Raw genomic sequence first — 18,628 nt, forward strand, 5'->3', positions numbered from 1 at the left:
GACATATGGGCGAGTAGTATACTCGGGATAGAGTTCAGTGTGTCAAATTGGAAGGCCTGTTGTCCGGACCTCTGGGAGTCTCTATGGGGGTGCCACAAGGGTTCAATTCTCAGACCGACTCTTTTCTCTGTATATATCAACGATGTTGCTCTTGCTGCTGGTGATTCTCTGATCCACCTCTACGCAGACGACACCCTTCTGTATACATGTGGCCCTTCTTTGGACACTGTGCTAACAAACCTCCAAACAAGCTTCAATGCCATACAACAATCCTTCCGTGGTCTCCAACTGCTTTTAAATGCAAGTAAAACTAAGCGCATGCTTTTCAACCGATTGCTGCCCGCACTCTCTCGCCCGACTAGCATCACTACTCTGGACAGTTCTGACTTAGAATATGTGGACAACTACAAATACCTTGGTGTCTGGTTAGACTGTAAACTCTCCTTCCAGACTCACATAAAGCATCTCCAATCCCAAATTAAATCTAGCCTACAAACAAAGCCTAGCCTGCAAACAAAGCCTACTTCATTCATGCTGCCAAACATACCCTCGTAAAACTGACTATCTTACCGATCCTCGACTTCGGCGATGTCATTTACAAAATAGCTTCCAACACTCTACTCAGCAAACTGGATGCAGTCTATTACAGTGCCATCCGTTTTGTCACCAAAGCCCCATAAACTACCCACCACCGCGACCTGTATGCTCTCGTTGGCTGGTCCTCACAACATAATCGTCGCCAAACCCACTGGCTCCAGGTCATCTATAAGTCTTTGCTAGGGAAAGCCCCGCCTTATCTCAGCTTACTGGTCACCATAGCAACACCCACCTGTAGCACGTGCTCCAGAAGGTATATTTCACTGGTCACCCCCAAAGCCAATATTTACTTTGGCCGCCTTTCCTTCCAGTTCTCTGCTGCCAATGACTGGAACGAATTGCAAAAATCACTGAAGCTGGAGTCTTATATCTCCCTCTCTAACTTTAAGCATCAGCTGTCAGAGCAGCTTACCGATCACTGTACCTGTACACAGCCAATCGTAAATAGCACACTCGACTACCTCATCCCAATATTGTTACTTATCCTCTTGCTCTTTTGCACCCCATTATCTCTACTTGCACATCATCATCTGCACATCTATCACTCCAGTGTTAATGCTAAATTGTAATTATTTCGCCTCCATGGCCTATTTATTGCCTTACCTCCCTACTCTTCTACATTTCACACACTGTACATAGATTTTTCTATTGTGTTATTGACTGTACGTTTGTTTCTGTGTAACTCTGTGTTGTTGTTTTTGTCCCACTGCTTTGCTTTATCTTGGCCAGGTTTCAGTTGTAAATTAGAACGTGTTCTCAACTGGCCTACCTGGTTAAATAAAGGTGAAATAAATATAAAATAAAAAATAAAATAATGTGACTTGTTAAGAAAATATTTACTCCTGAACTTATTTAGGCTTGCCATAACAATGTGGTTGAATACTTATTGAATCAAGACATTTCAGCTTTTAATTAGTAGTTAATTTGTAACGTTTTGAAAAAGATAATTCCACTTAGACATTATGGGGTATTGTGTGTTGGCCAGTGACCAAAAATCTAATTGTAATCCATTTTAAATCAATTTTAAATTCAGGCTGTAACACAACAAAATGTGGAAAAAGTCAAGGCACGTGAATACTTTCTGAAAGCTCTGTACGTCCACACCCTTTCCTGTGTCTTTCTCCTCTTTCTTCTTGGTTTGCAGAGAACTCATCCCTCTCTTTACTGGCTGCCTTGGGGGGGTCATATCTGGCTGGGAATATAAAATGGAGACTCAATCGCTTCCAACCATATGGCACTGGCAACTGTAGAACACTGCTTTCCCTTTTCCCGTTCCCTGTTCTTCCTTGCCTTGTCGTGTAAAGGCAGCAGTTGTACCATTGCGGACCAGGTAAAGGGGAAATGGGAAGGGTCTGCGCCAGTTTTTTAATGGCTATGAAATCTTATGACAGGATCAGATGACTTGCTTCAGGCATGGTTGAAGCTGATTAGGGACAGATGGTGCCTTGTCCCGTGCTCCACGTTGCCTTACCGCCTATGGGGATGTGTAAAGAGGTTTGTTCTCTGCCGGGCTAACTATTGTAGACACAAACAGACAGAGCAGTGAATCAGGGAGAGAGACTGAGACAGATAAACAGAACTGTCTAGACCGTGGCAGATAGCAAAAGCCTTTGCCAGGCACTGAACCTATTTCAGAGAAAAGCCTTAAAAGTTTGCTGCCATGGTTTAGACCTATTTATCTGTTTCTCAACTCTGCACCCGTGGGGAAATCTTTTCATTTGATTAATTGAAATATACTGTATATATATATGTGTTAGTAACTAAAATCTGAACCAACTTTTAGATATTACTAATACCATTTAGTTTGTGTTTAGATAGTGATGTGTGTGACACGTCGCACTGGGATTTACACTACATGGGAGTGCTATAAACATCTCAGAGTGGTCTCTCTTTACCCTGGCTGGAATCAATTAAACACCTCTCCTGTCTCCAGTAACTGGCAGACGGACACTCCAAGGGAATTGGAAACTTAGTGGACAGCTATCCTCCAGGACCAGCATCCAGCCTCCCTGCCAGGCCCCTGATTGGCTCTCCCTGGTGTGAAGCTAGCAGCAGCGTGAGGCAGAGAGGGAGAGTGTGAGGTAGTTGGTGCTGCTGGGGGCAGCACATCTGTCCTGTTATCTCAGGAGCATTGAGCTGATGGGATTGGGGGGATGGGGGAGGAGACTCTGGGGGGGCTAAGATAAACAGACACTACAGAGATGCCTCTCTGGGATTGTTGTTGGGTCTCTCCCGTCTCGCGACACTGGGTTAGAACTCCCCCATCTCTCCTCAATTCCCTTTTGGACAAATACCTCCAACCCCTGCGGTTCTAAAGCCAACATCCTGCTCCAAGAAGATAGGAAGGGTTATTTCCTGTTTACTTTTACTCCAGTTTTCTTCATTTATTATGTGATTGATTTCTCCAACTACCCCATACATCCCAGCCTCAATCTACAGCTAACTGCTAAATAAAAGAAACTCCAAAATACAGTAGTGTCTTAATAGAGTGTTGGGCCATCACAAGCCACCAGAACAGCTTCAATGCACCTTGCCATAGATTCTACAAGTGTCTGGAACTCTATCGGAGGGATGGGACACCACTGTGTATCCCAAATGTACTCACATTTCCTTTATTTTGGCAGTTACCTACAGTTGAAGTCGGAAGTTTTACATACACCTCAGCCAAATACATTTAAACTCAAACGATACTACTGCAAAAAAAGAAGGCATATTTAATAGCAAAAGTCACAGAATGGCACTTGATCCAGACAGATAAACTCAGCTACTGCTCCGTTCAATTGTTGGGCAATATCATTGCAGTTGCATTTTACAGTAGCAATGAACATTTTTTCAATTCATGACATTTAATCCAAGTAAAAATTCCCTGTCTTAGGTCAGTTAGGATCACAACTTTATTTTAAGAATGTGAAATGTCAGAATAATAGTAGAGAGAATGATTTATTTTAGCATCACATTCGCAGTGGGTCAGAAGTTTACATACACTCAATTAGTATGTGGTAGCATTGCCTTTAAAATTGTTTAACTTGGGTCAAACGTTTCGGGTAACCTTTCACAAGCGTCCCAAAATAAGTTGGGTGAATTTTGGCCCATTCCTCCTGGTGTAACTGCTCGCACATGCTTTTTCAGTTCTGCCCACACATTTTCTATAGGATTGAGGTCAGGACTTTTTGATGGCCACTCCAATACCTTGACTTTGTTGTCTTTAAGCCATTTTGCCACAACTTTTGAAGTATGCTTGGGGTCACTGTCCATTTGGAAGACCCATTTGCAACCAAGCTTTAACTTCCTGACTGATGTCTTGAGATGTTGCTTCAATATATCCACATAATTTTCCTGTCTCATGATGCCATCTATTTTGTGAAGTGCACCAGTCCCTCCTGCAGCAAAGCACCCCCACAACATGATGCTGCACCCCTGTACTTCACTGTTGGGATGGTGTTCTTCAGCTTGCAAGCCTTCCCCTTTTGGTCATTATGGCCAAACAGTTCTAATTTGTTTCATGAGACCAGAGGACATTTCTCCAAAAAGTATGATATTTGTCCCCATGTGCAGTTGCAAACCGTAGTCTGGCTATTTTATGGCGGTTTTGGAGCAGTGGCTTCTTCCTTGCTGAGCGGCCTTTCAGGTTATGTCGATATTGGACTTCTTTTACTGTGGATATAGATACTTTTGTACCGGTTTCCTCCAGCATCTTCACAAGGTCCTTTGTTGTTGTTTTGGGATTGATTTGCACTTTTCGCACCAAAGTACGTTCATCTCTAGGAGACAGACATCTCTACGCTCCTTCCTGAGCAGTATGACGGCTGCGTGGTCCCATGGTGTATATACTTGCGTACTATTGTTTGTACAGATGAACGTGGTACCTTCAGCCATTTGGTAATTGCTCCCAAGGATGAACGAGACTTGTGGAGGTCTACAATTTTTTTTCTGAGGTCTTGGCTGATTTCTTTGGATTTTCCCATGATATCAAGCAAAAGAGGCACTGAGTTTGAAGGTAAGCCTTGAAATACATCCACAGGTACACCTCCAATTGACTCAAATTATGTCAATTAGCCTAACAGAAGCTTCTAAAGCCATGCCATCATTTTCACGAAATTTCCAAGCTGTTTAAAGGCACAACTTAGTGTATGTAAACTTCTGACCCACTGGAATTGTGATACAGTGAATTTTAAGTGAAATCATCTGTCTGTAAACAATTGTTGGACAAATAACTTGTGTCATGCACAAAGTAGATGTCCTAACCGACTTGCCAAAACTATAGTCTTCTTAGTTCTAGCGGGCAGTATTTGGAAGTTCAGATGACTGACGTGCCCAAAGTAAACTGTCTGTTACTCAGGCCCAGAAGCTAGGATATGCATATAATTGGTAGCATTGGATAGAAAACGTTTTTAAAACTGTTAAAATAATGTCTGTGGGTGTAATGGAACTGATATGGCAGGCAAAAACCCGAGGAGAATCCATCCAGAAATTATTTTTTCCCGGATTTTTTTCCTTTTTGAGGTCACAGGCCATTCAAATGCTTTTCTATGGGATATTCAAAATAATTTCTCCCAGATTGCAGTTACTATGGCTTCCACTAGATGTCAACAGTCTTTAGAAAGGGTTTCAGGCTTGTTTTTTGAAAAATGAGTCAGTAGTTGTAGTTTTTCAAGGTGGCTCTCATTTGGACTGTAGTCTTGTGGAGCGCATGGATGAGGGCGCACACTTCGTTATTTATCTCCGGTATTGAAAATACTACATTCCGTCTTAAATTTGATCATTTATTTACATATTAGGGTACCTGAGGATTGATTAGTAACATTATTTGACTTGTTTGGACGAAGTTTATTGGTAACTTTTGGTATTCCTTTGTCTGTATGTTGAAAGAGTGGAACGGGTGGATTACTGAATCAAACTCTCCAACTAAACTGACTTTTTTGGGATATAATGAAGGACTTTATCGAACAAAACAACCATTTGTTGTGTAGCTGGGACCCTTGGGATTGCAAACAGAGGAAGATCTTCAAAGGTAAGTGATTTATTTTATCGCTATTTCAGATTTTTGTGACGCCTCTGCTGGTTTGGAAAATGTTTTTAATGCTGGTGTATGCGGGGCGCTGTCCTCAGATAATCATATGGTATGCTTTTGCCATAAAGCCTTTTGAAATCTGACAAAGCGGTTGGATTAACACGAAGTTCAGCTTTTAAATGATGTTAGACACTTGTATTTTCATGAATGTTTATTTTTGCGATTTTTGTATTTTGAATTTTGCGCTCTGCAATTTCACCGGATGTTGTCGAGGTGGGGGCGCTAGTGGCACGCCTAGCCCAAAGAGGTTTTAACAAGACATTTGTGGAGTGGTTGAAAGAAGAGTTTTAATGACTCCAACCTAAGTGTATGTAAACTTCCGACTTCAACTATATATCTCTGCAGCACTCTCTCAGTGGTGGAAAAAGTACCAAATTGTGATACCTGAGTAAAAATATTGATACCTTAATAGAAAGTTAAAATACTACTTGAGTAAAAGTCTAAAAGTATTTGGTTTTAAATATACTCAAGTATCAAAAGTAAATGTAATTGCTAAAATATACTCAAAAGAAAAAGCAAAAGTAAAAGTTTAAATCACAAAAAATTCCTTAAATGAAGCAACGTAGACAGCACCATTTTGTTTTAAAAATGTACGGATAGCCAGGGGCACACTCCAACACTCAGACATCATTTACAAATTATGCATTTGAGTTTAATGAGTCGGCCAGATCAGAGGCAGTAGGGATGACCACGTGTTCTCTTCATAAGTGCGTAAACTGACATTTTTTCCTGTCTTAATAAGTATTCAAAATTAGTACTTTTGGGTGTCAGGGAAATGTGTTGAGTAAAAAGTAGATTATTTTCTCTTGGAATGTAGTGAAGTAAAAGTAAAAGTAGTCAAAAATATAAATAGTAATTTAAAGTACAGATACTCCCTTAAGTACTTTACAACACTGCTTTCTCTCAGCCTCGCCTGCACTGTTCCCCTCTGTTACTCTGTTACTCTCTGATTCTCTGTCGTTGTCTGTCTAATTCTCTCACTCTCTCTCTCCCTCTCCTCTCTCTCACACTCGCTCTCTCATCTCCTCTCTCTCCCTCTTTTCACATGTCTTCTTACTTTTGAAAGTAGATTATTTGTATTTGTATTTATTTGCTTTGTATTTGTATTTGTTTATTTTTATCAGACTTATTTGCCATACCTTTTGTCTCTTCTCTCTCTACCATAAAATGTTTCAATTCCTCATCAATCCAAGGAGATTTAACCGATTTAACAGTCATTTTCTTAATTAGTGCATGCTGTGGCAGACAGCAGGGAGAGGTGAGGGGAGTGGTAATTGAGGAGCGATATCTTGCAGGTAGCTGGCTCCGCCCCCGTGCCTTATATGGACTTCCTCCCTCAACGAGGAAAGGCTGTTGGTTGTTAAGCCAGGGAGTGCTTGGGGATAAAGGAGGAAGCAGCATGCATAAAGGGGCAGAGGAGGTGAGAGAAACGAAGAGTGAGAGAGGTATGAAGAGTGAGAGAGGTATGAAGAGTGAGAGAGGTATGAAGAGTGAGAGAGGTATGAAGAGTGAGAGAGGTATGAAGAGTGAGAGAGAAGAGAGTGAAATCTGTGTGATTGCCCGTTGTGACCTGGACTGTTGGACCCGAGTGTGAAGATAACCCCTGGAAAACGGAATTGACAAAGAGAACGGCTTGTAATTGGTGAATTCCCCCTTCTTTCCCCATGTACGAACATTCCTAATAAACTTCCCCTTTGCATTCTATTTGTGCTACTGGTGCCTATTTTGTTATTGAACTTGGTGACGTGGTAACCCCACACCCTTGATCTTGCTACAATGCATATTAGTAACTAGAATAAGCAATTTCATAAATGTGTCAAGTGCAACGTCTGGTTGCTCCTCATTACAGACCAGCAAATATTCTTTACGTCATCAACATATGATTCACTACAAAACTTATTATATGACTTCTTAAACTATATTAGGCCCAGCTTTTGGAACTTAGGTTTTTCTACAGTAAAAACCCTGAAGGTCAAAGTAGAGGAAGGGGAAAATCTCCCTCGCTGCCTCCTCACAAGCAGCGCCTCGGCTGAATGCACTGCTCCAGCAGCCCAAACAATTCAAGGTCCGCTCTGCTGTCATCTCTCAGCTCCTTTGAGATACATGCTAAAAATGGAGAGTCTCCATTTTTCTGTGTCTTTCCTTACTCTGTCTGAGATGCTACATAAAGGTCTCTGAACTACAACTGAGAGGTTAGTGTGCGGGAGGGGGGGGGGATAGCGCTATTTCCATGTCTGGGAAAATGATGGCTGCTGTTTTACAAACCAACTGTTTAACTTACACTGCTCAAAAAAATAAAGGGAACACTTAAACAACACAATGTAACTCCAAGTCAATCACACTTCTGTGAAATCAAACTGTCCACTTAGGAAGCAACACTGATTGACAATAAATTTCACATGCTGTTGTGCAAATGGAATAGACAACAGGTGGAAATTATAGGCAATTAGCAAGACACCCCCAATAACGGAGTGGTTCTGCAGGTGGTGACCACAGACCACTTCTCAGTTCCTATGCTTCCTGGCTGATGTTTTGGTCACTTTTGAATGCTGGCGGTGCTTTCACTCTAGTGGTAGCATGAGACGGAGTCTACAACCCACACAAGTGGCTCAGGTAGTGCAGCTCATCCAGGATGGCACATCAATGCGAGCTGTGGCAAGAAGGTTTGCTGTGTCTGTCAGCGTAGTGTCCAGGGCATGGAGGCGCTACCAGGAGACAGGCCAGTACATCAGGAGACGTGGAGGAGGCCGTAGGAGGGCAACAACCCAGCAGCAGGACCGCTACCTCCGCCTTTGAGCAGGAGGAGCACTGCCAGAGCCCTGCAAAATGACCTCCAGCAGGCCACAAATGTGCATGTGTCTGCTCAAACGGTCAGAAACAGACTCCATGAGGGTGGTATGAGGGCCCGACGTCCACCGGTGGGGGTTGTGCTTACAGCCCAACACCGTGCAGGACGTTTGGCATTTCCCAGAGAACACCAAGATTGGCAAATTCGCCACTGGCGCCCTGTGCTCTTCACAGATGAAAGCAGGTTCACACTGAGCACGTGACAGACGTGACAGAGTCTGGAGACGCCGTGGAGAACGTTCTGCTGCCTGCAACATCCTCCAGCATGACCGGTTTGGTGGTGGGTCAGTCATGGTGTGGGGTGGCATTTCTTTGGGGGGCCGCACAGCCCTCCATGTGCTCGCCAGAGGTAGCCTGACTGCCATTAGGTACCGAGATGAGATCCTCAGACCCCTTGTGAGACCATATGCTGGTGCGGTTGGCCCTGGGTTCCTCCTAATGCAAGACAATGCTAGACCTCATGTGGCTGGAGTGTGTCAGCAGTTCCTGCAAGAGGAAGGCATTGATGCTATGGACTGGCCCGCCCGTTCCGCAGACCTGAATCCAATTGAGCACATCTGGGACATCCTGTCTCGCTGCATCCACCAACGCCACGTTGCACCACAGACTGTCCAGGAGTTGGCGGATGCTTTAGTCCAGGTCTGGGAGGAGATGCCTCAGGAGACCATCCGCCACCTCATCAGGAGGATGCCCAGGCGTTGTAGGGAGGTCATACAGGCACGTGGAGGCCACACACACTACTGAGCCTCATTTTGACTTGTTTTAAGGACATTACATCAAAGTTGGATCAGCCTGTAGTGTGGTTTTCCACTTGAATTTTGAGTGTGACTCCAAATCCAGACCTCCATGGGTTGATAAATTTGATTTCCATTGATAATTTTTGTGTGATTTTGTTGTCAGCACATTCAACTATGTAAAGAAAAAAGTATTTAATAAGAATATTTCATTCATTCAGATCTAGGATGTGTTATTTTAGAGTTCCCTTTATTTTTTTAAGCAGTGTATTTTGTGCATAACGTTGCTGCTACGGGGCCAGACGGATTACCAGGACGTGTACTCAGAGCACAAACCAACTGCTAAGTATATTCACTGACATTTTCAACCTCTCCCTGACCGAGTCAGTAAAACCTACATGTTTCAAGCAGACCACCATAGTCCCTGTGCCAAAGAAAACAAAGGTAACTTGCCTAAATGACTACCGCCCCGTAGCACTCACGTTGGTAGCCATTGAAAGTCTGGTCATGGCTCACATTAACACCATCCCAGAAACCCTAGACCCACTCCCATTTGCATAGCGCCCCAAGAGATCCACAGATGACGCAATCTCAATCGGACTCCACACTGCCCTTTTCCACCTGAACAAAAGGGACACCTATGTGAGAATGCTTTTCATTGACTACAGCTCAGCGTTTAACACAAAAATCATCTCTAAGCTAAGGATCCTTGGACTAAACACCTCCCTCTGCAACTGGATCCTGGACTTCCTGACGGACCACCCCAGGTGGTAAGTGTAGGTAACAACACATCTGCCACACTGATCCTGAACAAGGGGACCCTCAGGGGTGCGTGCTTAGTCCCCTCCTGTACTCCCTGTTAACTTACGACTGCGTGGCCAAGCACAACTCCAACACCTTCTTTAAGTTTGTTAATGACACAACAGTGGTAGGCCTGATCACAGACAACTATGAGACAGCCTATAGGGAGGTCAGAGACCTGGCAGTGTGGTGCCAGGACATCAACCTCTCCCTCAACGTGAGCAAGACAAAGGAGATGATCGTAGACTACAGGAGAAGGAGGGCCGAACATGCCCCCATTCACATCGACAGGGCTGTAGTGGAGCGGGTCGAGAGTTTCAAGTTCCTTGGTGTCCACATCACCAACAATCTATCATGGTTCAAACACACCAAGACACTTGTGAAGAGGGCATGACAACATCCTTTCCCCCTCAGGAGATTGAAAAGATTTGGCATGGGTCCCCAGATCCTCAAAATTCTAGAGCTGCACCGTCGAGAGCATCCTGACCGGTTGCATTATGGCTTGGTATGGCAACTGCTCAGCATCTGACCGTAAGGCACTACAGAGGGTAATGCGTATGGCCCAGTACATCGCTGGGTCCAAGCTTCCTGCCATCCAGGACCTATATACTAGGCGGTGTCAGAGGAAGGCCCAGAAAATTCTCAAAGACGCCAAAGTCATAGACTGTTCTCTCTACTACTGCACACCAAGCAGAACTGGAGCGCCAGCCAAGTTTAGGTCCAAAAGGCTCCTTGACAGCTTCTACCCCCAAGCCACAAGACTGCTGAACAATTAATCAAATGGCCACCCGGACTATTTACACTGACATGAATATTCACTTTACTATGCACAGTCACTTTACCCCTACCTACATGTACAAATTACCTTCTTTAACCTGTACACCCGCACATTGACTCTGTACCGGTACCCCCTGTAATATAGCCTCCACATTGACTCTGTACCGGTACCCCCTGTATATAGCCTCTGTATTATTTTACTGTGTTACTTTTTTTTACTCTTTATTTATCACTGTAGTTTATTTAGATTTTTTTTAAAACTCTAATTCTTGAATTCTTGAACTGCATTGTTGGTTAAGGGCTTGTAAGTATGTATTCCCTCTAGTGGTGTGATATCCCTCTAGTGGTGTGGGGGCTGTGCCTTGGCAAAGTGGGTGGGGTTATATCCTTCCTGTTTGGCCCTGTCCGGGGGTATCATCGGATGGGGCCACAGTGTCTCCTGACCCCTCCTGTCTCAGCCTCCAGTATTTATGCTGCATTAGTTTGTGTCGGGGGGCTAGGGTCAGTTGTTATATCTGGAGTACTTCTGTCTTATCCGGTGTCCTGTGTGAATTTAAGTATGCTCTCTCTAATTCTCTCTTTCTCTCTTTCTTTCTCTCTCTCGGAGGACCTGAGCCCTAGAACCATGCCTCAGGACGACCTGACATGATGACTCCTTGCTGTCCCCAGTCCACCTGGCCGTGCTGCTGCTCCAGTTTCAACTGTTCTGCCTGCGGCTATGGAACCCTGACCTGTTCACCGGACGTGCTACCTGTCCCAGACCTGCTGTTTTCAACTCTCTAGAGACCGCAGGAGCGGTAGAGATACTCTTAATGATCGGCTATGAAAAGCCAACTGACATTTACTCCTGAGGTGCTGCACCCTCGACAACTACTGTGATTATTATTATTTGACCATGCTGGTCATTTATGAACATTTGAACATCTTGGCCATGTTCTGTTATAATCTCCACCCGGCACAGCCAGAAGAGGACTGGCCACCCCTCATAGCCTGGTTCCTCTCTAGGTTTCTTCTGAGGTTTTGGCCTTTCTAGGGAGTTTTTCCTAGCCACCGTGCTTCTACACCTGCATTGCTTGCTGTTTGGGGTTTTAGGCTGGGTTTCTGTACAGCACTTTGAGATATCAGCTGATGTACGAAGGGCTTTATAAATACATTTGATTTGATTTTGATTTGATTTGATTATTCGGCGCATGTGACAAATAACATTTTATTTGATTTAATGTTTCCGTGTCTGTTCTTTGTTGCAAAAAGTTAGCATGGTACAGTACCTACGTGCACTAATAACACACATGGAGGGCCTCTTTTCTATAGTAGGCTAATGAGAACTGACAGCCACCGGACCAGCTGAATGTCAGCCACCGGACCAGCAGCCACCGGACCAGCTGACTGACAGCCACCGGACCAGCTGACTGACAGCCACCGGACCAGCTGACTGACAGCCACCGGACCAGCTGACTGACAGCCACCGGACCAGCTGAATGTCAGCCACCGGACCAGCAGCCACCGGACCAGCTGACTGACAGCCACCGGACCAGCTGACTGACAGCCACCGGACCAGCTGACTGACAGCCACCGGACCAGCTGACTGACAGCCACCGGACCAGCTGACTGACAGCCACCGGACCAGCTGAATGTCAGCCACCGGACCAGCAGCCACCGGACCAGCTGACTGACAGCCACCGGACCAGCTGACTGACAGCCACCGGACCAGCTGACTGACAGCCTCCGGACCAGCTGACTGACAGCCAGCAGAGCTGTTTATGCAAACAAACAACATCAGGCACTGGCTGCTTCACAGACACTGCTTTTGTACAGCTACTACCAGCTGGTTGCAAAACAGATCCTTATTCTTCAACACCTATTCAATGTGTCCTGGCCCACAATTGGTGCTTGTTGAGCAAATGGATTGTTAATAACAGACCTGCATACATATAGACGATGAAATGTACATACACCTTAGTGTGTGGTTAAATCAATCTTGTATTCAGGGTTGTGTGTGCAGTCAGGTAGTTATAAGCTCAAAGCCTTACATAAAAAAAAACTACAGAATGCTTCACTCTGCTAGTTGTTTATTTGACCTCAGCAACAAGATGTCCCCTACACGGTCATGTTGCAGTCGTACGGTGAAGGATACATCACATCACTACACAAGGATGACTCCAATGCAATGTTATGACTGCCACACACATGTACTTCATTTGAGGTTCACAAACGTGGCCCTGTGCTATAGGTAGGGAATGATTCAAGCTGTAGGCATGGTGGCATGTGATTGTCAATTAACATTAAAATTTGCCCTATAGCACTTTAGGAACATCAGCAGCCAAGCATGATGGCACATTTTATACTCGCTTAATCATGATCATTTCACAGAGGGAGTTACTGGAGCTCATCCTCACTCAAAAGTGACAAGTCAGTCTCTAAAGTTGGGTCTTTTTCCCGTGGATTTTGAAATAACCGGACCTCTTTTTTTGCTTCAACCCAATTCCTGTCAGTTCCTGCACAATATCAAATTAAATCTTAAAGCCCTCAATTATTATTTGACCGTTTTTATTTTTAGGTGTGCTGAGTCAAATGAATCTCTTACGAGGAGAAATAATAAGTTGTGCACAGGTAAATAATGTAACGTTACCCTCCCTTCATTAAGCTCATATGCTTCATGAGGTGGAGAGCCAGTAACTGGCTTCAGTAGCGGAGGACCGTTATATTTGCTGCTTTCGCTCCTCTGTTACCAAAATGAAGTTTAAGAAAATGCATCAACAGAAAACAGGAACAGTCAGGTCCTGAAAGACCGCTTTATAAATTCTGAAGGCGCTTACTTCCCTCTCTCCTTGGCCTATAGCTGCCTCTGTCATTGTGTAGCCTACAGGTGTATTGTGTGATAAGACTTGCATTTATTACCTTAAATGTTTGAGAGTACGATGTATGGAGAGAAAACGGGATCTACTGACTGGAGAGACACTAACTAAGCCAATGGTCAGCGTGGTAGTGTTGTTCACATTCCAATCACAGCCTCTCTTTGTGGTTCCACCATTTATCCTGAAACCCACAGAGATGGATATATACAGTAACTTACTATTACATTTTCAGCCAGGATGCCAGGGTACAAGCCTGATAAATTTGCTTTGCTTCTCATATCCAGCCTGTTTGTTTGTCATTGCATCACTAATGAGAGTGTACATGTTTCTCATGATGCGATTGCACCTTGTTAAATCAGAGATAAAAGTCCCATTAAACAGCAGTGTTAAAGTGCCTGGTTGTGAGAGCTGTTTTTATCCTGCCTCTCTGGCAATGGGTCCCTTGCTGTCAGGCCAGGGCCCGGGGATCTGAGAAGGTCTATATTCACACCTGTCATATCGCCTGGCTGCTCCCTCTCCCCGACACCCGAGGAGACAACAGTAGCATGCACAAGGGACAGCATAGCTGGAGTCTCCTCTGACTTTGAAAAGTGAAGGCATTTCTAACAGACAAGCATCTACCTCCTTTTCCCCCATATTTGTGTGCCTCAGGTATTTTTCTATACATAACCATACACTTCCAGCATCTATTTGGTCTGATAGCAGGTGGCAAACTGTCTGTCAAAGCATATTCAATGATTAATTCAGTTTAACAATTGTATCATTCTTCTTCCTGCTCTGTCAATGTTTGGCCACTTTACAAGGCAGCTCTTGACAGGAAACACATGGGTGGAGTAAAAAAATGAACAAAAAAAACCCTGTCAAATTCAACTGAACAATGCAAGACGGAGTCAAATAAAACAGCTGCTTGCTGTCGTTCATTTTGTTTTGTTTTCTTGATTGCAACACTCCTGACCTCCCAGTTATACGAGCAGCACTCAACATGCCTCTTTGACCACCAGGTGTTTGATACATGTTATGCTTCAGGGGTTTTCTCTCTAAGGTCAGCGGTCATGTGCTTTACAATGTGGAGTATGGGAGTTGTCAGGAGTTACAGTACAGTGAGTCTGTTTCAGTACTTCTACTCCAAACTATTCTCCTTTCTGTTTTACAGTGCAGCAGCAGAAGATGACGCAGCAGTCATTTTGGAATGCCACGCATGCTTAGGGATTGTTCTGATCTGCAAGACCCAGACCCCAGGCAGCTCAGACAGGTAAAGAATGGTGTGGTGTGTGGTGGTTAAACGGTACCAGACCTGACCGTGGGAGAATACTCACTGGTTGGCATGAGTTGTGTCATGGCTTCTGGTTTCGCTTGGTCCGGGGTCGCGTTAAAGGCCACAGCCGTGGAGTTCTCCATGTCGAGCAGAGCGGGTGTCAGGCAGGACGTCAGGAGAGGGGGATTGAGCGGGACAGCTGACAGGGAGAGGAAGAGAAGGAGAAAGAGAGCAATAGAGACGGAATTTGGAGGGTAAAGGGGGATCCTGAAGGAGGAGTGTAGGGGTGTTACTCGGCTCTCTGTATCAAATCTCTATGAAAGGAAGTCAGAGGAAATAGTATATTAATCTCTCAATCCCTCTTAGCCTGTTTGGTATAGGTGAAATAAACTTCTACTGTACATATTCACATGCATACATACAAACACACACACACACACATCCATACATGTACGTACACCATGGACTGTTGCGCTGTTGCACTCACTAGATTGTGCTGTTCTGTCCCAGATTTAGGTATATGAATAACAGATCACACCTCTCATTTCTACACAGACAATATCTAAGAAGTTTTGCAAGTATCTCACTCAACTGTCAATCAAATCACAGTCGGTCGTGGCTCACCAAGAATCTGAGGCTACCTATCCTATCCCATTCCCTTGGACGTGGTCCATAATCCCTCCTCCCTCCCTCTGCTTCCCTGTATCTGCAGCCTGCTGCTGACCCAACACCTTTCTAACAAACAGAGGAAGTGCAGCTTTGAGGAAGCATGGAGCCCAGCCTTATCACAGTCAAACAGTCAGATATACAGTTTACTCTTGAGAGCTGAATAACTCTCCACTCACCCCCCCTCCCCGCCCTCCTCACACCAACCCTGTCTGTCCTGTCCTGTCTGCCGTCTCCCCTGTCTGTCCTGTCTGCCGTCTCCCCTGTCTGTCTTGTCTGTCCTGTGTGCCATCTCCCCTGTCTGCCATCTGTCCTGTCTGCCGTCTCCCCTGTCTGCCATCTGTCCTGTCTGTCCTGTCTGCTGTCTCCCCTGTCTCCCCTGTTTGTCCCTTCTGCCGTCTCCCCTGTCTGTCTTGTCTCCCCTGTCTGCTGTCTCCCCTGTCTGTCTGCTGTCTATCCTGTCTGCCGTCTCCCCTGTCTCTCATGTCTGCCGTCTCCTCTGTCTGTCCTGTCTGCTGTCTCCCCTGTCTGTCTGCTGTCTGTCTGTCCTGTCTGCCGTCTTCCCTGTCTGTCCTGTCTGCCGTTTCTCCTGTCTGTCCTGTCTGCTGTCTGTCTGCTGTCTGTCCTGTCTGCTGTCTCCCCTGTCTGCCGTTTCTCCTGTCTGTCCTGTCTGCTGTCTCCCCTGTCTGTCCTGTCTGCCGTCTTCCCTGTCTGTCTGCTGTTTGTCCTGTCTGCCGTCTCCCCTGTTTCTCCTGTCTGCCGTCTCCCCTGTTTCTCCTGTCTGCCGTCTCCCCTGTTTCTCCTGTCTGCCGTCTACCCTGTTTCTCCTGTCTGCCGTCTCCCCTGTCTGCCGTCTCTCCTGTCTGTCTTGTCTGTCCTGTCTACTGCTCTTCCTATGGTACTCAGTCAGCCTCTCTTATGTCACAATAGATGATCTTCTGTGTGATCAAGCTTCCTCTGTTCAAAGGAATAATTAATGTGTCTAACGGTCTAATATTTTGGCCTTTGTACTTTGTGCCTTTGTTATATTTTGAAAGTTAGAGCGTATGCGACTCCAGAACATTAGGTTCAGCACGCACGGCAGGTGTGATGCTCTGACATCACCATGGTTACACAGAAAATGTCAGTAACTGTAATTTACTTGATTGGGACCGAATGTCCTGGATCATTTTATCTCAGAACTTCTGTGTCTTGGAGAGTCTTGCAGTACCCAACCAATTTTAGTAAACAACCAAAATGTTTTGACTCCAGGGTCTCTTGTAGAATCCGAGCATTGATTTTGAACTTAATTTACCACAGAAGTAATTTTTAACAACGTTTTCAGTGTCTGGTGTCTAATGGCTGACTGGGTGCCACGACGAGGACCAGATGTCAAACCCAGCTGCACTGTCACATGAGCTGAAAGGGCAGTTTGACTTTCGTTTTCATAAAAACGCAGACTACAGCATCATAGATACATAAACCTACGTAGGTTATTGTACATACCACTGTCTGCCTCCATTATAACTTAACAGAAGTGTCTTATGTGAGGAGACACAGGCACACTTTGACCAATGTTGAGGTGAGAAAAGAGCCTTGTGGTTGTAACAAACCTCCAAACGGAAATGGCAGCTTGTGTGAGTAAACAACCAATCAACACGTTGCCTCGTCATTTCCTCCTTCAATAATAGCTACGATGTCACCGTATAGTACATCTCTTCCTTCACCGGCTCTTTTATCACGACAACTGGTCATCTGTCAAGAGCTGTCTCAGACCCTTCTCACTCAGCCCCTGTCCACATTATCCTCTAACAGCATTAAGAGAATGCTGAGAAGAAAACATACTTTAGAAGTAGTTTTCACAAAGGACCTTAAAAGGAGCATGCACTCACCAAATTTCCAGAGCTGCACAGCAACACTTTTCCAAGAATTCCTGCCTACACTCTCTAACGCCACTCTCCAAGAAGAAACTGTTATTTAGAACAGAGCAACAGAATATTTAAAGTCAGTCAGTCCTCCCTCTTCACCAATCTTTCACCTTATACCGTTCACTCAAATACTGTCTGTAGACAACACTTTTTTTAATCTCGCCCTGAAAACCGGGTGTGCTATGCAGCTACTTTTTTCCCCCCAGTGCCTGTAAACTCAATCCCCTAACTAATGATCTCTTCTGCTCAACCAATGGACCAAGAGGCCCCTCCCAGCAACAAGCAAATGATTCCCAAGTTTCACTTTAAGCCAGGGTAGGCTAGAGGGAGGAGACAGGAAGAGGGAGGAGAAGAGGGGTAGGGCATTGACTATCCAAAATGTAGTCTGGGAAGGACTGCCGTTGACTGTTAAGGCTGTGGACCGAGCAGAAAAACATTCATCATGGGAGTTATGTAGTCCAAAACCCTGGGATCGATTCGTGCAAGGTTTGCTCAAACTGACTTAAAGGAGCAATAACAAAGGGTCACCCCACTTGTTTTGGGGTGACCCTTTGAGGGATGTGGCTGGAACATTTTAACCACTCTCAAATTCATTAAACAGAGCTATGGATCCAAGGACTGACAATACATGATATCAAAATGATAGTTTTAACCATTTTTTGAGGGTTTACAGTTTCTTTACAATTACATTTTTTGACAAACAAAGAAAAGCAAGCTCATATTTGGGTTCCTATGTGGTACAACTGTTGAACTAAGCTCTTGAGGAATTCATAAGTTGTATTTGTTAAGAATCAATGGGTATATAATTTATTTAAAAGTACAAAAATGGATGTACCAATAGCAGATTCCCCCTTTAACAGAGAGGGTTTTGAGCCTATAGGGAATTAAATCCATGGCTCTAGAGTTACAGTTGCGTGGAATGAGGGAGAGCGATGAGAGAACGGGACAGGAATTTGAACAGCTGCACAATACTTAGGGAGTGTTCATCCAAACGCCATCTCCAGTTGCACTACACAGTACATGTAGCAAGAACAATGCAAACCATGTCTGCCTCTGTTACCATTTTGTAAAAGATTCTAAAGAATTCTCGAGGAGTTCTAAGACTAACGAGGGATATT

The 18,628-nt window shown here is 44.7% G+C and overlaps 1 protein-coding gene across 3 annotated transcripts in view; it reads right to left on the bottom strand.

Moving 5' to 3' along the window:
• LOC120064139 (glycophorin-C-like) overlaps positions 1 to 17,780 on the bottom strand; it is a 44,089-nt gene extending 26,309 nt beyond the window's left edge. Inside the window, exons 1-2 of one of the 3 annotated variants that reach the window (XM_039014506.1) lie at positions 17,475 to 17,780; positions 14,999 to 15,136 (exon numbers count right to left, since the gene is read on the bottom strand). In XM_039014506.1, coding sequence (XP_038870434.1) covers positions 14,999 to 15,080 — 82 coding nt within the window. In that variant the 5' untranslated portion in view covers positions 15,081 to 15,136; positions 17,475 to 17,780. Of the gene's footprint in view, positions 1 to 14,998; positions 15,252 to 17,474 lie in introns of all 3 variants that reach the window. The other 2 variants (XM_039014505.1, XM_039014504.1) reach the window with 2 other exon arrangements.
• Positions 17,781 to 18,628: the final 848 nt, after the last annotated feature.

The sequence above is a fragment of the Salvelinus namaycush genome, chromosome 19 (assembly GCF_016432855.1).
Source record: "Salvelinus namaycush isolate Seneca chromosome 19, SaNama_1.0, whole genome shotgun sequence".
Classification (NCBI taxonomy): Eukaryota; Metazoa; Chordata; class Actinopteri; order Salmoniformes; family Salmonidae; genus Salvelinus; species Salvelinus namaycush.